This window comes from Balaenoptera physalus (genome assembly GCF_965194825.1).
Source record: "Balaenoptera physalus genome assembly, chromosome: 5".
Classification (NCBI taxonomy): domain Eukaryota; kingdom Metazoa; phylum Chordata; class Mammalia; order Artiodactyla; family Balaenopteridae; genus Balaenoptera; species Balaenoptera physalus.
In genome coordinates, this window is record NC_138884.1 from 18273785 (window position 1) to 18298271 (window position 24487).

The 24487-nt window shown below is 36.0% G+C and overlaps 1 protein-coding gene across 8 annotated transcripts in view; it reads left to right on the top strand.

Moving 5' to 3' along the window:
• RAP1GDS1 (Rap1 GTPase-GDP dissociation stimulator 1) overlaps positions 1-24487 on the top strand; it is a 163446-nt gene that overhangs the window by 10320 nt on the left and 128639 nt on the right. The window contains exon 1 of one of the 8 annotated variants that reach the window (XM_082461731.1): positions 4279-5040. The exons of the other annotated variants lie outside the window; for them this stretch is intronic. Coding sequence (XP_082317857.1) covers positions 4998-5040 — 43 coding nt within the window. The 5' untranslated portion in view covers positions 4279-4997. Of the gene's footprint in view, positions 1-4278; positions 5041-24487 lie in introns of those variants that run through there. 8 annotated transcript variants of the gene reach the window in all.

Below are 24487 nucleotides of genomic sequence, written 5' to 3' on the forward strand. Positions count from 1 at the left end.
ATTATACTAGGCCAGCTCCAATCTGTTAATGAAAAAAAAGTGCACACCCACACATAGGCACGCACACACACACGCACACACATACACAAACAAGCTAATAACAAGGATTCATTCAGGTAAATAGGATAGTGGGAAACTCTACCCATTTCTATTGCTAGAATCCAGGCCCTTACCTCAGCTACTACTGAGACCATTTCTTAGTTGGCCTCTCGATACTAGACTGTGCTCTCCAGTCTTTTCTATGTTCTATGACCATCTTTTTTTAAGACACCACATTGATCATGTCACTTCCCTACTCAAGATCTAATATTGCTTCAACTGTCGATCACATCAAGTCTAAACTCTGCTTAGCTTTCAAGGTCCATAGAAGTCTGCTACCTCTCTTGTATTTCTCACTGCTCTCTGAAATACATCTTCTTTTATCCTAAATATTCTTCGTCAGTGATACCACCAAGACACCACTGTTCATGTTACCCCTTCTCCTAGAATAACTTTTCATATTCATTCTCCTTAGTCTAGCTCATGAAAACTACTTCTGACCTCTCATACTGACCTCTTATTGTTCTCTGGACACCTCTCACTTCTTGGACTTCTATAACACATTCAATAATTCAATAATTTTAGTTGCTCAGTGTTTCATATTATTGGCATTCAGTAAATACTTGTTTGTTCAGTTATAGAGTCACTATAGATTCAGGTCAGTCTTCTGCTTCTAATTTAACAGCATTACCCTATAGTGATGATAGACATGTCTGTAACAGAGCTTGCAAACCAGCAGTCCATGGGCCACATATAATCTGCAGAAGGATTTTTTTAACGAAGTTTTAGAAATTGGAATTAGTTGTCAACATTTAAATAATCAGGAAATTTCTGATAAAAATCTGCTTCACCAACTTTTCTTGAAAAATTAAACATTTAGGATCTCTGAACCTGTATTTCTATTGGTGACAATCAATGATAGTTGTCCTTTAGGCAGGGTATAAGGTCCCCAGTTCATTACTTCTTATTATTATCTTTTTTTTTTTAAAGACACTTCTTTTACCACTTTATTTTTATTGTTTTGTTTGTTTGTTTTGGCCTCACCTCCCGGCATGTTGGATCTTAGTTCCCCTACCAGGGATCAAACCCGTGCTCCCTGCATTGCAAGCTCGGATTCTTAACCACTGGACCACCAGGGAAGTCCCTCTTACTATTATCTTAAATCCTACAAATCTCACTCGGTACTCTCTCACTCTTGAAAGTATTTAAATTTGCAATGTCTGAAATTTCTGTTACAGCTTTTGAACTACTAAAGAGTTAATTGTATTCAAACTTGTGATAAAATTTTGAACTTATATTACTTTTGAAAATTAATACATTTATTTTAAAATTAAGAAATTGTGAAAATTAAATTGTACAACTAGTCAAGAGCAAAGTTAACTATCTATGATATATATGGTCATCAGTGATGATTAAACTGAATTTTCAATTGACCAAATGATACAAGAAATCAAAGAGATAGAGGATGGAATCTCTGCTTTTCCGTAAATTAATTAATTGTTTAGTATAGCCTTTTGGCAAGTTAGTTAAGGTCTTTAAATCCCCATTTCATATATATCCTTAAAATATGACATCATTATTGAATAGGAACCAAATAATAGATTTCAATTAAAAATGGAAGGGGGATGCCCATTTCATACTAATATAAATTATCATATGGAAAACTTCAAGCTCAGTTACCTAATAAAGACCGACTAGCCCCCAAACCAAGATCTGTTGTATTTTTCCTTTCTTTTTTGACTCTCAAGCATAAAATACATTTTCTAGGGCAAATGATGGCATGGCATTTATAAAAGCAATCAAAGTGCAATAAGACTGCTAAACTGTTTCTAGAGAATATTATTTTCTTATGTATTAGAAAGTATTTTCTAACATATAGGAATTATATAAACTTAAAATAATTATATAAAAAGAATTACATAAAATCATAATTCAAAATTTTTTTAATTTTAAATTATTTTTTAAAACTATATAAAAATAGTTGTATAAAATAATTTCAAATAACTAGTAAGTTCCCTGAACTTATGGGTGGAGTTTTGTTTTTTATAGTCAGGAAAAAAAAATATAAGCAGCGATCATCGTACTTTAACAAAAAATTGTTTTCAAAACTGTGAGAATCTCACATCATCTAAGATTCTTTTTAACAACAAATTTGTCAGGTTGTAAAAAATATTTCTGTTAGCTCTTCTGAAAAATATTCCCCTTCCAAGATTCCTCAAGTAACTTCATTATGAAAGATGAAACTGATCATTATAAGAACGTAAAACTTACATTGATGTATTTATGCTTCACAGAAATATAAATGTTGGTTTATCTTTAAAATTATAAGATATAGTTGGCCTCAGAAATAAAATCAGTTAGAACAAAGACAAAATTTATATGAGCTGATTAACTTAATTTCCTTTTAGTTGCAAGAGCACATTTTTGGGGAGGGTGGTGGTAAGCTCCCAGAAAAAATAACTGTCAACTGTGTCACATTTCTGGCTTTTATATAGTTTGTATAAAGTACCATAGTCAGATCAGAAACACAAGATTACCACATTAGGCATTACAGAAAGTCACAAAATAAGTAGTGCAAGTAGTCACATTTTTTTGCTTTTGAAAAGCTTAACTTCTAACTGGTAGATAAAGAATAATATAAAAGAATGAGTAATAGAAACAGATATGGCCATAATTTGGATTCTTTTTTTTTAACTGATTAATTAATTTTTTTTTCTCCCTTAAAATTTTATTTATTTATTTATTTGTTTATCTATGGCTGTGCTAGGCCTTCGTTTCTGTGCGAGGACTTTCTCCAATTGGGGCAAGTGGGGGCCACTCTTCATCACAGTGCGCAGGCCTCTCACTATCGCGGCCTCTCTTGTTGTGGAGCACAGGCTCCAGATGCGCAGGCTCAATAATTGTGGCTCATGGGCCCAGTTGCTCTGCGGCATGTGGGATCTTCCCACACCAGGGCTCGAACCCGTGTCCCCTGAATCGGCAGGCAGATTCTCAACCACTGCACCACCAGGGAAGCCCAATTAATTATTTTTTAATTTTATTATTTGAGTCAGGTCTTCGTTGCAGCATGCAGGATCTTTTGTCGCAGCGCATGGGCTCTTTGTTGTGGTGCGCAGGCTTCTCTAGTTGCAGCACGTGGGCTTTTCTCTAGTTGTGGTGCACAGGTTCCAGAGCACGTGGGCTCAGTAGTTGTGGCACGCGGACTGAGTTGCCCCGCGGTATGTGGAATCTTAGTTCCCCAACCAGGGATCGAACACATCCCCAGCACTGGGGTGTGGATTCTTAACCACTGGATCACCAGAGAAGTCCCCATAATTTGGATTCTAGAAAAAGAGAAAACACCTCCTCCACTAAGAATTTAAATGAGAGGATAGATCAAATTTACCTTTTCAGCACCTAGTACAGATTCTTTGGAATATACAAGTGCTCATTACTTACAGTGATCTGGAAAATTTTTCCTAAAATTTATTTACTTATTCAATTAAACACTTACTTGTACTAAACAGCATGGTACTACCCTTGACATGATATGGCAGAGACTGCTTCCTGATACATTTCGTTGTGATTTTCTTTCTTGTTTTTTGTTTTGTTTTGTGACATATTAAGATACATGGACAGTCGTTAGCTAGTACAACTGTCTAACATGGTTGGGTTATAAATTCATTATTGAAGAGCTTTCATCTATACAAAGAAAGATACAGGTAGTCCTGCATTGTACAGCTCTGGTATGCATGAGATCTGCATGAGGTTCACTTAATTGCAGTACGGTGCAGATTGCTTGGTTAGTGAGAAGTGCTTGGACTTTGAAGACACACATGTCTGGATTTATCCCAACTCTGACACTTAACTTTCTGGGCAAGTTATTCAGCTGCCGAATTCAACTTTCTCAGCTGTTAAAATACAGGTAATAATGACACCTATTTCACAAGGTAGTTGTAAATATTATGTAAAATAACAATCATATAAATTTTTTTTTAATGAAAGCTTTATTTATTTATTTATTTATTTATTTATTTTTGGCTGTGTTGGGTCTTCGTTTCTATGTGAGGGCTTTCTCTAGTTGCGGCAAGCGGGGGCCACTGTTCATCGCGGTGCACGGGCCTCTCACTATCACGGCCTCTCTTGTTGGGAGCACAGGCTCCAGACACGCAGGCTCAGTAGTTGTGGCTCACAGGCCTAGTTGCTCCGCGGCATGTGGGATCTTCCTGGACCGGGGCTCGAACCCATGTCCCCTGCATTGGCAGGCAGATTCTCAACCACTGCGCCACCAGGGAAGCCTCAATCGTATAAATTTTAATTTCTACTTCCAAAGCTGAAAATACAGTCATTTTTGGGAAACTTTATCTTATATTCAGAGTTAAAACCAGTCAAAGGGTGTAATGCGCTTTGTTGTATTATTTTAACCAAATTATGTAGTGAATATTAAGTTACTGTAGCAGATCATATTTTCCAAAGGTGGCCACAACAATATCTCTTGGCCCCAGGTATTCTTCTAAATCTTGCCACTCTCCATTGAGAGTTGGGGAGTTCTCTTCCTGTTGAATCTGAGCATGCTTGTGACTCACTTGTAACCAATAGAAGACAGCAGAAGTGATGCTGTGATTTCCTAGTCTCAGTAGTAAAAGGCATTGTTGCTTCTACCTTATTTGTGGAGACACTGGCCTGCTTGGAGCCCTGAGAAGTCTGAGACCCTGCAGATGCCATGCTGTAAGGAAGCCAGGTCACGTAAGGAGGCCTCAGGTGTCAGATCTCAGGTCAGCAATCCTAACATTCAGGTCCTTCCAGGCCAATCACCAGACATGCGTGTGAATGAAGTATCAGATGATTCAGATGATACCAGCCTCAGCCTTTGAGTCACTCCCAGAGACGTTCCTGGCCTTTGAGACAACACTGAGGCCCCAGACCTTGTGGAGAAAACACAAGCCATTCTCAGTGTGTCCTTTGTGAATTCCTGGTTCATGGAATCTGTGAGCACAATAAATTGGCCTTTGTTTTATGCCAGTAAGTTTGGGGTGGTTTGTTATGTAACAATAATAATTGGAACAGTTATAAAATGTGAAAGATACATTGTTTCAGTAAGAAACAGATTGCTGTTAAAACTCATTAAAGTGGGAACTACCTGCTGAATAAATGTTTACTGATTTTTTTCTTTCATTTCAAATGAAGATAGCCTAACAGAGAATTTTTTTCTACTAAGTAGCATTTCCTTATGGTTTATTTAATTGTTCTTTATGTGACATTAATTCCCTTGAAAAAATGTTTGTTGACTGTCTTGGCTACCAGAAAAGAGATATGCATGTTTAAACAGTATTATAGGTTTCACTATAACTTTTTCGTAAATGTTACCTGTTTGGCTAATGAAAAATGTCAATCAGTACTCTTAAGTTAATAAGGATAGTTACCACTAAAAATTACATATTTTTTTCAAAACCTAATAGCCTAATAAAATCTCATAGGAACAAAGGAATATCTGTACTCCTCTCTCCAAATGAAAATTTAATTATTATCCCTGATATTAATTTTAATGTTAATCTTATATTCGTATATTTGTTAAGCTCATATATATTTGACAAAATTATTTTGAATCTGTTTCTTTCCTGTCACTTTTGGAAGACAGTGGGTTTTCTAAGTTTATTACCACTAAATGAAATAATACTTTCTCATATAATTACCAAAGAATTTCAGGTACATAGTAGTTATTAGATTTTCTAAAATAATACTGTAATGATTCTAATAATAATGGGTACTTTATTAAGATCATTACCATGAGAAAGGTAGTTAGTACTATGGTAACATTTGGATTGATTATGCTTTAAAGTTTGTGTGTGTGTATATGTGTTTTTAAATATAAATAATTGAATAAATAGAGTGCTTCTGGAAGGATGCACAAGAAAATGTTAACATTGATTGCTTCTGGGAGTAAATTGAGACGTGAAGGTAATTCCCACCAAAATAAAATTAAAACTAAAAAAAAAAAGTTTTCTATACTGTGCGAACTATGTTGTATTCATCTTTGTATCTTTAGCACTTAGGGCAGTGTTTGATGCTTGGTAGATGCTTAGTTCATATTGTTGGATGAATAGAAGTTTGAGGTTATCTTCTTAACCTTTATTCACCTGATACATAGCATTCATGATCTGATAGACTATGATATTGTTCACTGAAAGAGCTAATATTCTTACTTGTTTGCCACATAGCTCCTCATTTTTCTAAGCTGACTATGTATATATCTGTATCAGTCTAGGTCCAATCAGAAGGCAAACCACATAATGTTACATTTATATGTATGTATAGATATTCTGACAGGAAACACGAGGTCTGTAGCTCTTAGAACAGGGTTTATTACTCATAGAACATTTTAGTACTGGTTATTGGTGCACATGTAGCAGACAGGAATTTTAAGAGAGGAATCCTAAAATTACGACACTGAGAGCTTATATTGGGTTGCTGGCACATCTGCCATTCAAGGAACACATGCACACATACCCCTTATCTTTGCTCTTGAATTAAACAAAGCCTCTCTTGGGAGGGGGATGGCATCTCTAGGTTTGTTACCCTAAAAGTAAGCTAAAAGCAAATATCTGGGAAGAAGAGGACAATTTTTTACAATCCTAGAATATTTCCATTCTAAGGGTGGGAGACTTATCTTTATTATAGGTTATCAACTTCCTTTGCTCAGAATGCCCCAACAGTGCAGGAACACCATGAAATCCAGGGAGAACTCTTTCAACACACAGTAATTTAAACAGGGGACATTTGATGTAGAAACTATTAAACAGTAATTGGAGAGTAACTTTAAAGGTAGATAGCAAACTCTAAAGTGTTTGGTGCAGGAGTGTATCCAAGGAAGGACACACTTCTTTGGGAGGGTGAATTCTCATTAAAAGATATAATTTCAGGCCTCCTGATGGCATAGAAGTTCACTGGGTTGCCCAGGCCAGAGCTGGTCCATACCCATCAGACCTGCAGGAGACTCCTGGGAGAACAAGGAAGCTGGGGTTGATGGGTGGCACACAGATAGCTGGGCATGCAGAGGAAGTTGAAGCACCACTGCAGGTACTTCTGGAACCTGGAGCTGGAGAAGCCCTCTTCTGCAGGAACCCGGCACACTTCTGTGTACAATTTGGGCTGGAGTGGCTCTGGATAGCCAGCTCCACAGGGCTTCTGGCACACACACTTCCGGGGCTGAGGAGACGGTGTGGGAAGCAGTAACCGGGGCTGGGATGCAGCCTTGAGTTGTGTGGGGCTGTTGTACACAGCGGTGCTGCCTGAGCTGAGAGCTGGAGAAAACGTATGGTGAATGCTATGACTCGCAGACACTTGACAATGGAGAGATTTATGCGGGCTGAGCAGGAAGGAGAACACCTTCCTCTTCAGTGCTATCCATTGTCATCTACAGACAAAGCTTGTATCATGCCATCTGACAAAGGAAAAATATGTAAGGGGCCCAGATTCATTTTTATAGATCAGGCAATAAGGGTGAATTTGGAGCTGAGAGACAAATAGGTTGATAACTGACTTAAATGTCTCTTCATCCTGTTGCTTGAATTTTATTCCTTTTAAATTCATGGTACATCATAGCTTTAAGTACAGATATTATTATCATGCTTTCTGTTTTATATATTTAATTTTTATCTAAATTCTCTTTTGTTTTACCTTGACCCTCACATTTCTTTTCGCTTTCTGTAGCAGTATCCTGGGAAAATATTCCTTTGTGGGTTCATCTGTTACAGTGCAGACATTATCATTTTTATTAGATTTTTAAAATTCTTAATATATTCCTTAATATATGCCTATGTTAAATTCATCTGTCACATTTATGACTACTTGTTTGTATCCCCTTTTTCTCTGGTTGGCATTTTATTACCCAGAAAAGTTGGTGTTGCCTAAAAGTTTATAAATTTCAGTGTATATTATCTCTTTCTTGCATTTATTCGGTTACGAAGTGAGACTATTTGCTTTGCACCAATCTTAATGAAGTACTTCTTTATATATTCCTCTAGCTCAAGAAAGTTCCATTTACGTAGGTCTTTTATGTCCATCTTTAATCTAGTTCTCTATTACAAAGCATTATAAAGCAGGGTCTTTACTTCTTTGTCCATCTTTATAATTGATTAGTCACAGTTCTAAGAATACTCTAGTGAAAAATTTGCTCAGGACTGTTTGGAAGTATAAGTAGATAGCCCCCAAACACTTCTGTTTATGTACCTTATATAGCTTTTAAAAATTCCAATATATTTAGGCAGGATTTTCTCTTATTGAAATTATATTATCTGTCTCTTGTCTGGTCTTCCTCACCTTCCCCTGTCAGGCATATCCTAGAGTCCAGGGCAGAGCTTGGAGGCAGGATATCTTTTACTCTTGAATCTAAATGCCAGGAGCTGAAGCATTATAGGCAGACACTTTAGTGTCCTGGAGGAGTAAAAGGTCACAGCTAAGATATTAAGTCCAAGATCAAGGTACTATTCTGAGGGACTAAATAGAGTATGAAAGCCTGAAGATAAATGGGGCCTGAGAAACTGGGAAATGCAGGATAATAAAGTAAACTGATAAAACATTGTTCCAAAGAATCTGGTGATAGAATGCTGATACTGTGAAGACTCAGTTGATCTGCAAGCACATACCAGGTATAGGGAGCTGGAACAGGGTAAATACGTTTCAAGTAGCTGTTTTTATGTTTAGAGAGTTTCTCTTTTGTTACGGACTCAATTAGCTTACCTGTACAGAAATGAAGTTTGAAAGTGTATAGTTTCCACTTTCCAGCATTTTCTGGAACTCTTGTGTATAGAGATCATTCCTATAGTTCTTCTACACAGAAGCTGTTTGTAATATGACAGATTACACGGTTTCAACGACATTGTTCTAGTATAATTCTTGGGTGTCTTTAAAATTTTTTGACAAATGCCATCGTGCTTTGTAGATTTATCTACATTGATTTTCTAAGTTGGCTTACAATATCCTGGGTGTTGACAACTATTTGGTATGGTTGTATTTTAAATCTTTCTGTTAGGGGACTGTTGAGGAGAAGAAATCACCCTGGTATTTTTCTTGGTCAGTTCTAGGTCAAAGAATTAATTAAGCTTGAATCTCAACATAAATCATTCTCTAAAAAAAAAAAAAAAAAAAAAAAACCTGATGTATTAACTTACTAGCAGTTTGTGTCATATTGTCTGCTAAAGCTATATTTGACAGCTATAAAACAGTGAGATCCTTCTTGAACTCTAAGTGAAAAGGTCTTTTGGCATTGTGTGAAATAAAATTTTACAAACTGTATCTTATCCAAATGCTGTTATCCATTATGGTTTAATATTGTAGTTGTTAAGGTCATCAGTCATACTCTTGACCCTCTAATCAAACATGACATCTTACTAAGACTGCAGTGTTATTGGTTCAAACTAAAATAGACTTTAACTCCATTTAAGAATGCATGAAAAGTGATTGCTCAAAAAGTTTTTATCCAATTTCTGAAATAATTAGAGAAGAAAACTTCAAGTGAAGCGTAGTCATTGTTTTTAGTGTAACATCTTTTAGTGTAACATAAAAATATTTCTTAATCATGGCAATTTATGCCATAATCTGTAATAAGAAATGCAAGTACAAATAACTCAGTAAAGTAGGTGTTCAGGATTTATTAAGTTTCTACTATAGGAGAGCAATGTGAATATCCTAGAAGAATCTCCTGTTGTACAAGAATGTCCCATCAAATAGTAGAAATAGTAGAAATAAACTAAAAGAGTTCTATGAACCTAGGACTATAAAACTAGCAAAATGAAAAATACAGAAGAAATAGAACGGTACAATAGTATACAAAAATGATTTCTTAGTTAAATAGATTCGTGAACTTGATTATGAAGTTAAATTTTGGAATTCATCTACTTATCATATAGTTCAAACTGTTGACATATAGAAGAGATTGATTAAATTCATCTAAGACCTTATATTTTTATGAACTCTTAAGTTAGTAATCTTGTCGGAAGTAATGTGAGATGTGCAATTATAATCATCTTGTGGAGTGAAAGAAGCATATCCAGTAGATAGATGTGTGGATAACTGGCAAATGGGCACAGAGTTATTATGTCATTGCAACCTGGAGAAGTGTATTGGGAGAGAACCCACATGTATGAAGAGGTATGACTACATGTTAAAGTAATGAATGAATTAAGGTAGAAATTAGGAGTTTAATATTTATGAAATTTATTTTGGAGTTCTTTCATTAAGTAAAACAGTTTCTATGTCTTCATTTGTTTCTCTCTAAATATCACAAATATTTCTAATTCTCCAAGTATTGCCTGAATTGCTGTTGAAAATAAATATTGCACACGTGCACTTTGAGCTGTTACATTTTTGCTCGGGTATCTCTTTTCCAAGTCAAGTTTAATGTTCACTAAACATTTAGTATTTAGGTAGATTCCTCTTAGAATGCTTCTGTGGAACTTAATCTTGGAAACGAATTTAAAGAAAATGGCCTATTTACATTAGCTTTATATTCACTTTAAGTTTCAAATTCTTTATTCTGTGACTAGACAATAATTATGAAGATAATAGTAAATGATTAAATTTTATATCTTCTCCTAAGTTCTCAGGTGTTCCCCCTGCCCCCTGCCGCCCCAGTTGATATTTTGACCCCAGAAATCTATAGTAACAGCAGTAGTGACTGAATCATGAAGTTTTCTACTTCACCTTTTTTTGCTTGCTAAGAAATAAGTCCCTGTTTTGTTAGGTGTGTATGTGTGTTTATATGAGTATATCTACCCACCTTCAGAGAGTCATGGAGGATGCAACGGTATTAAGAGCAGAAGAGAAGGTTTTCTATGTTGAATTTTAACCTAAAATGATTAATTTACTTGGCCATGAATTAATCGAGTTTAGAACTATTTTCTCGTTTGATCCTGTCTTTCTTGGAAATGGGTATAAACATTAGAAAAGAAGGGATAACACGATCTGTTTTTTACTAATCATATAATTTTATGTACAGAAAACTCAGGAAACTAAAAAGCTCCACTTTTTAATAACCTTATATTAATAAGAGAATTTGGCTGATTATGAAATAATTATAAAAAGTAGCTCTTTCCTACTCTAGGCATAAACACCTACACATGATAATGGGAAAAATTATTCAGTTCTCACTAATGACAGAATTTTTAAATATGTTGAAACAAATTTAATAATAAATTACAGGACCTATATAAAAATAGAACATTTTACTGAGAGACCCAAAACAAGATCAGAATAAAATGAAATACATACATTTAGTGGAAGGGAAGACTTCATAGTGTAAGAATGCAAATTATCCCACAATTAAAATATAAATTTAATATAGTTCCAGTTATAATCTCAGAAGGATTTTTATTCGTTCATTCATTCATTCACTGTGGAATGATTAGATGAAATGATGTTAAAGCTCTTAGGGAAGAAGAAAATCTGAGTAGTCAAGATAGCTGAAAAAAACATAGTGGCAGGACTAGCCTTAACCAGGTATCAGAATATTAGATACAGCCAGTGTAATTACTTAGATATAGTGTTAGTATAAGAATAGACAAAAGGTCACTGGAAAGAAGAGAAACTTCAGAAAATACATTTCTGTATAAAGAGACAAAGGTGGTAGTTTAATTCTGTGAGAAAAGGATGGAGTATTAAAACTACTCCTGACACAAGAAAATGAAAGTAAACCCTAATCTTAGGCCATATGTAAAAATGAATTCCTGTGAATCAAAGACTTAAATAAAAACTAAAAGAATCATAATAGTGTAAGAAAATTGAGGCATTTGCTGGGAGCCCAAGAGACTTTCTTAACCACAGGTGGAAATCCAGATGCTATAAAAGAAAATTAGGAAAAAATACCTAAGCAATTTTAGTGGATTAGTAATAGATTTAGAGAAACAAAGTTAAATGGATGACAGACAAAAGGTTAATGTCTATACTGTACAATAACAACAAGACTGACAAACCTATTTGAACATTAGGCAAAGGATGTGAATAAACACTTTACAGGAAAGCAAATCCAGTGGCCAACAAACATGAAAAGATGCTGACGTTTATAGTGGTTAAAGAAATGCAAATTAAAATAACAATTACATACTAACTCTAAACCCATCAGACCATCAAGAAATAGATATCAATATTTATTGTTAGCCAGCTTATTGGGAAGAGAATACTTTCAACACACAGCTGGAAGAAAAGTGAAATCTTTCGTCCTTTTCGGGCAGCTGTTGGCAGCATCTATTAAAATATCAGCAATTCCATCCTGGGAGCCTATCCCATAAAACTAAAAGTACTTTGTACATGTATAATGATGCTTATTGCACTAGGGGTACCAATGACCAAAATGAAACACTTTTAGCAAAAGAAAGTGAAAATGTATGTGTACAGCAATGATTGAATAAATTGTGGTGTATCTGTACTATGAACTATGGCAGTTATTTAAATACATGAGTTAGAACTATACAGATTGACTTGGAGTAATTTATAAGAGTTATTGTGTGAGAAAATCAAGATGCAAAAAAGTGTGTATAATATAATCCTATTTTAGTTAACAAAGTTTCCCAAACTTACTGTATATTTTTATACATGATTATGTGAGGATGTAAAAAAACATGAAAGCTTAAAAAACTTAGGTTATTGACATGTAAATGGAGAGGTTGATATAGGGGCAGGGAAGACCAAGCAAAAAAGGAGAAGATGTTATCACATTTATGCATTTTAATTAAGCTTTGTATGTGTGTATAAAATGTTAAATAACATGGAAAAAGCAAATTAAAAATAGACACAACTGGGGCTTCCCTGGTGGCACAGTGGTTAAGAATCCGCCTGCCAATGCAGGGGACACAGGTTCGAGCTCTGGTCCAGGAAGATCCCACATGCCGTGGAGCAGCTAAGCCCGTGCGCCACAATTACCGAGCCTGCGCTCTAGAGCCCGTGAGCCACAACTACTGAGCCCATGTGCCTAGAGCCCCTGCTCTGCAACAAGAGAAGCCACCGCAGTGAGAAGCCCTCACACAGCAACTAAGAGTAGCCCCCACTCGCCGCAACTAGAGAAAGCCCGCCTGCAGCAACGAAGACCCAACGCAGCCAAAAATAAATAAAATAAATTTATAAAAAAAAAAAAAAAAGTAGACACAGCTGGTGAGTGCCATTAAATTCTATTCAGCAGTTGTTCACTGAATGCTTACTGTATTCAAGACAGCATGGTGGGTGTAATGAGTAGTACAACTATGACAGTTATTAATAATTATTATACCAACAATCATCAACAGTGCTTGATTGCTTAGTGCATGCTATAGCCTGTTCTAAGAACATTATGTATAACCTCATTTGATCCTCACAACAACCTGGTGAGGTACTTATTATTGTTATCTACATTTTATATATGAGAAGACAAAGAAAATAAGAAGCTTGTGTAGTTTATGCAGTTTAAGTGGTGGAACCATGATTTGAACCCAGATGGACTGACTCCAGAGGCTATTAATCATTAAAATAATGGTACCTTTTTTGTCCATGAGTTGCTTATTATGGTGAAACAGTGGAAATATAGAAAACAGTGAAATCCGTGCCGTCATTGAGGTTAAGAACAAGATATGGGAGCCTAGAAAAGAAAGGAGTTGGTCTGACTGCAAGAATACAGAAGATTTCACATCAAAATCGAATATTAGTTGACTTTGCAGAGTAAGGAGTTATTCTGTAGATAGAGAATGCAAAGAAAGGCGTTTTAGACAGGAAGAATTTAATAAGCACAGTTGTAAAAATGGGCATATGCCTGGAAAAAAGCCAGTAATCTAGTGGGACTGACACATATGTTGTGTGAGAAAGTAATGAGATGAGGGCATAATATTAGTTGAGGCTCTTGGTTTTGACATAAGGTATTCTGGACTTTAGGCAATTATTAATCACTGAATACTTTTTTTTTTTAAAACCAAATGTACCAAATACCAGATTTATTTATTTATTTATTTTTAATTAATTAATTAATTTTTGGCTGTGTTGGGTCTTCGTTTCTGTATGAGGGCTTTCTCTAGTTGTGGCAAGCGGGGGCCACTGTTCATCGCGGTGCACGGGCCTCTCACTATCGCGGCCTCTCTTGTTGGGAGCACAGGCTCCAGACGCACAGGGTCAGTAGTTGTGGCTCACGAGCCTAGTTGCTCCGCGGCATGTGGGATCTTCCCGGATCAGGGCTCGAACCCGTGTCCCCTGCATTGGCAGGCAGATTCTCAACCACTGTGCCACCAGGGAAGCCCCACTGAATACTTTTGAAAGAACAGTGATACGCTCTGGAAAGAACATGTTTCTGAGGTTTCTAGCCTGGGTGAATAGAAATTGGGAAGTTGGACCCAGGTTCCATAAGACTCAGAAACAATCTTCATGTACTCATTTTCGTGTTAATAGGAAAATTGGAGAATCTAAGATTTATTTGTAAAGGGGGAGGGATAATAATCAGAGGGGACTTAAATCCTGTGTTGGTCTTTGAGTTCTCAACTAGCAGAAATGGATTAAAAGAAAGAATGAAACAAATATACTTTTAAAGTTTTTTTTTCCTCACATGTAGCATAATTTAATGGAAGACTCAATAGACTGTGTTTTTAAATAAATCTATTTTATTTTATTTTTATTTTCGGCTGCTTTGGGTCTTTGTTGCTGCACGCAGGCTTTCTCTAGCTGCGGCAAGCGGGGGCTACTTTTGTTGCAGTGTGTGGGCTTCTCACTGCGGTGCCTTCTCTTGCTGTGGAGCACGGGCTCTAGGCGTGCGGGCTTCAGTAGTTGTGGCACGTGGGCTCAGTAGTTGTGGCTCGTGGGCTCTAGAGTGCAGGCTAAGTAGTTGTGGCATGCAGGCTTCAGTAGTTGTGGCACGTGGGCTTCAGTAGTTGTGGCTCATGGGCTCTAGAGCACAGGCTCAGTAGTTGTGGCACACGGGCTTAGTTGCTCCGTGGCATGTGGGATCTTCCCGGACCAGGGCTTAAACCCGTATCCCCTGCATTGGCAGGTGGATTCTTAACCACTGCGCCACCAGGGAAGTCTGCAATAGACTAATTTTTTAAAGTGTTCTGGGTTTTAGGCCTGGCTCGGGACTAACTCTGTAAAGATATATTAAGCAAAAAAATAAGATGGAAACTGAGTTACAATATACGAAAGCTGAAAATACTGTAATTTTTAAATACAGTACTTTCCATCGTCATACTAGTAAAAAACAATCATTTCATCCTTCTTTAGCAGGCAAACTTTTAAAGCAGTTTCATTTTGTCAAATACTAAACCCTTTTGATAAGTGAAATATAATATTCAGGAGAGACTGTTATTATTTCCAGCTCCCTAAGCCAGGTGCCCCAAACTGACTTAATGCCATTCATTTGGAGATGAATTTGAAATTCTTCCAGTCATGCATTGACTACATTTTAGGTGCTTGAAAAGCAGGTTAGTGTAAAAATAATTTTTATTTTCATTTGGTGTGTGTAATAATGATGATAGTAAAGCTTTGCTACTATATATGTAGATGAAGATTATATTCTCTTCAGTTGCAAGAAATACTTAATTTCTTTTTTTTTTTTTTTTATAAATTTATTTATTTATTTATTTATTTTTGGTTGTGTTGCGTCTTCATCTCTGTGCGAGGGCTTTCTCCAGTTGTGGCGAGTGGGGGCCACTCTTCATCGCGGTGCGCGGGCCTCTCACTATCGCGGCCTCTCCCGTTGCGGAGCACAGGCTCCAGACGCGCAGGCTCAGCAGTTGTGGCTCACGGGCCCAGTTGCTCCGTGGCATGTGGGATCTTCCCAGACCAGGGCCCGAACCCGTGTCCCCTGCATTGGCAGGCAGATTCTCAACCACTGCACCACCAGGGAAGCCCTTAATTTCTTTTTTAAGAGTGTTGCTATTACTAAGATGCTGTATATTTAGAAAATATTGAGTGGCATTTGAAGGGGGATAAATTTGTCTCCTAATGGGTATTATCAATAGTGATATAGTTGTCCAGAGAGATAAACACCTCTCTATCTGCCGGTCAGTCAGTCTGTCCATCCATCCATCCACTTACTATATAGTAAGATGATAGAATGAACATTTGAAAATATGCACTATATTTTTAGATCCAGTAACCTTGAAACTAAAGGTACTATTTCTAGATAACATCTGTGAAGAAGATAAACTGTTAAAATTATGCTACCATGAATAGCATAAAGAACTTCAGATTTATATGTGGAATCTAAAAAATGATACAAAGGAACTTATTTACAAAACAGAAATAGACTCGCAGACGTAGAAAAACTTATGGTTACTAAGGGGAAAAAGGGGGGAGGGATAAATTAGGGATTTGGGATTAACAGATACATACTACTATATATAAAATAAATAATTAGACCTACTTATAGCACAGGGAACTATATTCAATATCTTGTAATAACCTATAATGGAAAAGAATCTGAGAAACAATATATATATGTATCTATCTATATATATCTGAATCACTTTACTGTACACCTGAAACATTGTAAATCAACTATACTTCAATTAAAAAAAAAACTCAAGTTTCGGCTAATGAGATTCAGAAGGAAAAAAAAAAAAGAATGAAAATAAGACTAAAAACTGAATAATTCTGGGACCTAAAATAATTTCCTTTTTGATCTACTTTGTGACTGAATATCGATATCCTTACATATAAAATAATGCTATCGGCATTCAGGTGTTTAATTAGGGAATACTATTTGGAAAATACGAATTTGTTAAAAATGAATGGTATATCTTCCCTACCATTAACCATTCTGACCGTCAAGCCCACCCCTTAGGCGAACTATAAAGCAAAAGTTGCACAGTGCACACTGTTTGACTTTATATTATTATATTAGAAATAAACTGGTTGTTTTTCTCTTTTAAAAAAAGAAAAGAATTTCAGAACTTACTAGCTTAATATGATACTGTCTCATTTTGAGACTGGCTCTTTGGGACAGTATATTCTTTGATGATGGTGATTATCTTAGGCACTTCTGTAGTCAAGTTATTTAAATATAAAAATAGCCCCACCTTTCTCATCAGTTTCTCTTAGATTGATATTAAGAAAAGAGAGGAACTGATAGCTGTAAAATTTTAGGTCTTATTGAAACTCTTCCATTGCAGTACACACTTAAAGACCAGCAAATTGAGTTTCTGGCTAATAGAATAGAGAAATTGGAGCATAGAGAGCCTCTGGTGCTTAATGGTATACAGGACTGGGAGAGAAAAGTCTGGACAAGGTTGTTTCAAAGTTCTAGCAGTAAAGTATAGCTGTCTTCATATCTTTATGTGTTAATGTCTTTTACAAGGGCTTCTAAGAGGAGACACTTGGAATGAGAGCTAGCTTGCTGATCAGGGTTATCAGAAGTTGCAGTCATATTTTATCCAAATGTAACAAGGCCTAAAAAGTGGCAGTTCTTTACATTGATAGGTAGATAGCTGGATAGATAAAGGAAGTTATCTGTCCAGCTGGATAAAGGAAGGAAGGACAGAAGGAGAGGCAGCATAACATTCTATGTATTTATTTTATTTTTTAAATTAATTAATATTTTTTATTGAAGTATAGTTGACTTACAATACTGTGTTAGTTTCAGGTGTACAACAAAGTGATTAAGCTATACATATATGTATATATCTATATTCTCTTTATTCCTTCCCATTATATTTTATTACAAGATATTGAATATAGTTTCCTGTGCTGTACAATAAATCCTTATTGTTTATCTATTTTATATATGGTAGTGTGCATCTGTTAATTCATTCCATACTCCCAATGTATCCCTCCCCACCGCTTGCCCTTTGGTAACCATGTTTGTTTTCTCTGTCTGTGAGTTTGTTACTGTGTTGTAAATAAGTTCATTTGTACTATTTTTTTAGATTCCACATATAAGGGATATCATATAATATTTGTCTTTCTCTGTCTGACTTTATTTAGTATGATAATCTCTAAGTTCATCCATGTTGCTGCAAATGGCATTAGTTAATTCTTTTTTATGGCTGAGTAATATTGAATTGTATATATATATATGCCTCATCTTCTTTATCCATTCATCTGTTGATGAATATTGAGGTTGCTTCCGTGTCTTGGCTATTGTAAATAGTGCTGCTATGAGCATTGGGGTGCATGTATCTTTTTTTTTAATTAATTTTTATTGGAGTATAGTTGATTTACAATGTTGTGTTAGTTTCTGCTGTACAGCAAAGTGAATCAGTTATGCATATAAATATATCCACTCTTTTTTAGATTCTATTCCCATATAGGTCATTACCACATGATCGATCCAGTAATCCCACTCCTGGGCATATATCTGGAAAAGATGAAAGCTCTAATTCAAAAAGATATATGCGCTGGATCATGTGGTAACTCTTAGTTTTTTAAGGAACCTCCATACTGTTCTCCATAGTGCCTGCACCAATTTACGTTCCCACCAACAGTGTGAGAGGGTTCCCTTTTCTCCACACCCTTTCCAGCATTTATTATTTGTAGACTTTTTTTTTTCACATTTTCATTTTAATTACCTCTTTAAAATGCTAGGGTTTTGTGGCCACGTGGGACTTACGTACATTTTCAATCACATAGGACTCAATATTTTAAATCATTAAATTCTCATTACACATTCTGCAGTTCATAAGCTACCCTAGCTATACGTACTATCATGTGTTTAAGTATTAACTTGCCTACGATCATTTAAGTAGTAAAAGAGTGAAAATGAGACCTGCGACAGCAATGCTGCATACTTGGTGAGTGACCTTGGAATATAAATCTCTGTAGGTCCCTATAAAAGGAGAAAGTTGATCCAGAAGATCACAGATCTCTTCTATTCCTAATAGTCAATGAATACCCTATTCTTTTTTTTTAAATCGAAATATAGTTGATTTACAATGTTGTGTTCATGTCTGCTGTACAGCAGTGATTCAGTTATACATATATATACATTCTCTTTTATATTCTTTTCCATTATGGTTTATCACAGGATATTGAATATAGTTCCCTGTGCTATACAGTAGGACCTTGTTGTTTATTTGTAGGCTTTTTGATGATGGCCATTCTGACCAGTGTGAGGTGATACCTCATTGTATTTTGACTTGCATTTCTCTAATAATTAGCATCGTTAAGCATCTTTTCATGTGCCTGTTGGCTATCTGTATGTCTTCTTTGGAGAAATGTCTATTTAGGTCTTCTGCCCATTTTTTGATTGGGTTATTTGGTTTTTTTGTTGATGATCAGCATACTATTCTAATTCTCTGGTGAACATGTATATATTATCCAGAGAGAGAAGAGGACTCTGGGCAAAACCACGGTCATGCTAACATTAAAGGGGCAGATAGAGAAGAAGACCAAGAACAAATGTTTAGAGACACTGGCGTTTTGAAGTAAGATGTCAAATAATAGAATTGAGGAAGGTCCATTGTGTTTGTCGAGATATCATTTAAGACTTTTGCCAGACTAATTTTTTTTTTCTCTCTCTATTTTTATTTATTTATTCTTTTTTTTTATTTTTTATTTTTTAACATCTTTATTGAAGTATAATTGCTTTACAATGGTGTGTTAGTTTCTGCTTTATAACAAAGTGAATCAGTTATACATATACATATGTTCCCATATCTCTTCCCTCTTGCATCTCCCTCCCTCCCACCCTCCCTATCCCACCCCTCTAGGTGGTCACAAAGCACCGAGCTGATCTCCCTGTGCTATGCGGCTGCTTCCCACTAGCTATCTATTTTACATTTGGTAGTGTATATATGTCCATGACACTCTCTCACCCTGTCACATCTTACCCCTCCCCCTCCCCATATCCTCAAGTCCATTCTCTAGTAGGTCTGTGTCTTTATTCCCATCTTGCCAGTAGGTTCTTCATGACCTTTTTTTTTTTTCCTTAGATTCCATATATATGTGTTAGCAGACTGTATTTGTTTTTCTCTTTCTGACTTACTTCACTTTGTATGACAGACTCCAGGTCCATCCACCTCATTACAAATACCTCCATTTCATTTCTTTTTATGGCTGAGTAATATTCCATTGTATATATGTGCCACATCTTCTTTATCCATTCATCCGATGATGGACACTTTGGTTGCTTCCATGTCCTGGCTATTGTAAATAGAGCTGCAATGAACATTTTGGTACATGACTCTTTTTGAATTATGGTTTTCTCAGGGAATATGCCCAGTAGTGGGATTGCTGGGTCGTATGGTAGTTCTATTTGTAGTTTTTTAAGGAACCTCCATACTGTTCTCCATAGTGGCTGTATCAATTTACATTCCCACCAACAGTGCAAGAGTGTTCCCTTTCCTCCACACCCTCTCCAGCATTTATTGTTTCTAGATTTTTTGATGATGGCCATTCTGACCGGTGTGAGATGATATCTCATTGTAGTTTTGATTTGCATTTCTCTAATGATTAAGGATGTTGAGCATTCTTTCATGTGTCTGTTGGCCGGCCATCTGTATATCTTCTTTGGAGAAATGTCTATTTAGGTCTTCTGCCCATTTTTGGATTGGGTTGTTTGTTTTTTTGATATTGAGCTGCATGAGCTGCTTGTAAATCTTGGAGATTAATCCTTTGTCAGTTGCTTCATTTGCAAATATTTTCTCCCATTCTGAGGGTTGTCTTTTGGTCTTGTTTATGGTTTCCTTTGCTGTGCAAAAGCTTTTAAGTTTCATTAGGTCCCATTTGTTTATTTGTGTTTTTATTTCCATTTCTCTAGGAGCTGGGTCAAAAAGGATCTTGCTGCGATTTATGTCATAGAGTGTTGTGCCTATGTTTTCCTCTAAGAGTTTGATAGTGTCTGGCTTTACACTTAGGTCTTTAATCCATTTTGAGTTTATTTTTGTGTATGGTGTCAGGGAGTGTTCTAATTTCATACTTTTACATGTACCTGTCCAATTTTCCCAGCACCACTTATTGAAGAGACTGTCTTTTCTCCACTGTATATGCTTGCCTCCTTTATCAAAGATAAGGTGACCATATGTGTGTGGGTTTATCTCTGGGCTTTCTATCCTGTTCCATTGATCTATATTTCTGTTTTTGTGCCAGTACCAAACTGTCTTGATTACTGTAGCTTTGTAATATAGTCTGAAGTCAGGGAGCCTGATTCCCCCAGCTCCATTTTTAATTCTCAAGATTGCTTTGGCTATTCGGGGTCTTTTGTGTCTCCATACAAATTGTGAAATTTTTTGTTCTAGTTCTGTGAAAAATGCCTGTGGTACTTTGATAGGTATTGCATTGAATCTGTAGATTGCTTTGGGTAGTAGAGTCATTTTCACAATGTTGATTCTTCCAATCCAAGAACATGGTATATCTCTCCATCTATTTGTATCATCTTTAATTTCTTTCATCAGTGTCCTATAATTTTCTGCATACAGGTCTTTTGTCTCCTTAGGTAGGTTTATTCCTAGGTATTTTATTCTTTTTGTTGCAATGGTAAATGGGAGTGTTTTCTTAATTTCACTTTCAGATTTTTCATCATTAGTATATAGGAATGCAAGAGATTTCTGTGCATTAATTTTGTATCCTGCTACTTTACCAAATTCATTGATTAGCTCTAGGAGTTTTCTGGTGGCAGTTTTAGGATTCTCTATGTGTAGTATCATGTCATCTGCAAACAGTGACAGCTTTACTTCTTCTTTTCCGATTTGTATTCCTTTTATTTCTTTTTCTTCTCTGATTGCTGTGGCTAACACTTCCAAAACTATGTTGAATAATAGTGGTGAGAGTGGGCAACCTTGTCTTGTTCCTGATCTTAGTGGAAATGGTTTCAGTTTTTCACCATTGAGGACAATGTTGGCTGTGGGTTTGTCATATATGGCCTTTATTATGTTGAGGAAAGTTCCCTCTATGCCTACTTTCTGCAGGGCTTTTATCATAAATGGGTGTTGAATTTTGTCGAAAGTTTTCTCTGCATCTATTGAGATGATCATATGGTTTTTCTCCTTCAATTTGTTAATATGCTGTATCACGTTGATTGATTTGCATATATTGAAGAATCCTTGCATTCCTGGAATAAACCCCACTTGATCATGGTGTATAATCCTTTTAATGTGCTGTTGGATTCTGTTTGCTAGTATTTTGTTGAGGATTTTTGCATCTATGTTCATCAGTGATATTGGCCTGTAGTTTTCTTTCTTTGTGACATCTTTGTCTGGTTTTGCTATCAGGGTGATGGTGGCCTCATAGAATGAGTTGGGGAGTGTTCCTCCCTCTGCAATATTTTGGAAGAGTTTGAGAAGGATAGGTGTTAGCTCTTCTCTAAATGTTTGATAGAATTCGCCAGTGAAGCCATCTGGTCCTGGGCTTTTGTTTGTTGGAAGATTTTTAATCACAGTTTCAATTTCAGTGCTTGTGATTGGTCTGTTCATATTTTCTGTTTCTTCCTGGTTCAGTCTTGGTAGGTTGTGCATTTCTAAGAATCTGTCCATTTCTTCCAGGTTGTCCATTTTATTGGCATAGAGTTGCTTGTAGTAATCTCTCATGATCGTTTGTATTTCTGCAGTGTCAGTGGTTACTTCTCCTTTTTCATTTCTAATTCTATTGATTTGAGTCTTCTCCCTTTTTCTCTTGATGAGTCTGGCTAATGGTTTATCAATTTTGTTTATCTTCTCAAAGAACCAGCTTTTAGTTTCATTGATTTTTGCTATTGTTTCCTTCATTTCTTTTTCATTTATTTCTGATCTGATCTTTATGATTTCTTTCCTTCTGCTAGCTTTGGGTTTTTTTTGCTCTTCTTTCTCTAATTGCTTTAGGTGCAAGGTTAGGTTGTTTATTCGAGATGTTTCCTGTTTCTTGATGTAGGCTTGTATTGCTATAAGCTTCCCTCTTAGAACTGCTTTTGCTGCATTCCATAGGTTTTGGGTCGTCATGTCTCCATTGTCATTCGTTTCTAGGTACTTTTTGATTTCCCCTTTGATATCTTCAGTGATCACTTCGTTATTAAGTAGTGTATTGTGTAGCCTCCATGTGTTTGTATTTTTTACAGATCTTTTCCTGTAATTGATATCTAGTCTCATAGCGTTGTGGGCGGAAAAGATACTCGATACGATTTCAATTTTCTTAAATTTACCAAGGCTTGATTTGTGACCCAAGATATGATCTATCCTGGAGAATGTTCCATGAGCACTTGAGAAAAATGTGTATTCTGTTGTTTTTGGGGGGAATGTCCTATAAATATCAATTAAGTCCATCTCGTTTAATGTATCATTTAAAGCTTGTGTTTCCTTATTTATTTTCATTTTGGATGATCTGTCCATTGGTGAGGGTGGAGTGTTAAAGTCCCCTACTATGATTGTGTTGCTGTCGATTTCCCCTTTTATGGCTGTTAGTATTTGCCTTATGTATTGAGGTGCTCCTATGTTGGGTGCATAAATATTTACAATTGTTATACCTTCCTCTTGGATCGATCCCTTGGTCATTATATAGTGTCCTTCTTTGTCTCTTGTAATAGTCTTTATTTTAAAGTCTATTTTGTCTGATATGAGAATTGCTACTCCAGCTTTCTTTTGATTTCCATTTGCATGGAATATCTTTTTCCATCCCCTCACGTTCAGTCTGTATGTGTCTCTAGGTCTGAAGTGGGTCTCTTGTAGACAGCATATATATGGGTCTTGTTTTTGTATCCATTCAGCCAGCCTGTGTCTTTTGGTGGGAACATTTAATCCATTTACATTTAAGGTAATTATTGATATGTATGTTCCTATTCCCATTTTCTTAAATGTTTTGGGTTTGTTATTGTAGGTGTTTTCCTTCTCTTGTGTTTCTTGCCTAGAGAAGTTCCTTTAGCATTTGTTGTAAAGCTGGTTTGGTGGTGCTGAACTCTCTCAGCTTTTGCTTGTCTGTAAAGGTTTTAATTTCTCCATCAAATCTGAATGAGATCCTTGCTGGGTAGAGTAACCTTGGTTGTAGGTTTTTCTCCTTCATGACTTTAAGTATATCCTGCCACTCCCTTCTGGGTTGCAGAGTTTCTGCTGAAAGATCAGCTGTTAACCTTATGGGGATTCCCTTGTGTGTTATTTGTTGTTTTTCCCTTGCTGCTTTTAATATGTTTTCTTTATATTTAATTTTTGATAGTTTGATTAATATGTGTCTTGGCGTGTTTCTTCTTGGATTTATCCTGTATGGGACTCTCTGTGCTTCCAGGACTTGATTAGCTATTTCCTTTCCCATATTAGGGAAGTTTTCAACTATAATCTCTTCAAATATTTTCTCAGTCCCTTTCTTTTTCTCTTCTTCTTCTGGGACCCCTGTAATTCGAATGTTGGTGCATTTAATGTTGTCCCAGAGGTCTCTGAGACTGTCCTCAGTTCTTTTCATTCTTTTTTCTTTATTCTGCTCTGCAGTAGTTATTTCCACTATTTTATCTTCCAGGTCATTTATCCGTTCTTCTGCCTCAGTTATTCTGCTATTGATCCCGTCTAGAGTATTTTTAATTTCATTTATTGTGTTTTTCATCGTTGCTTGGTTCCTCTTTAGTTCTTCTACATCC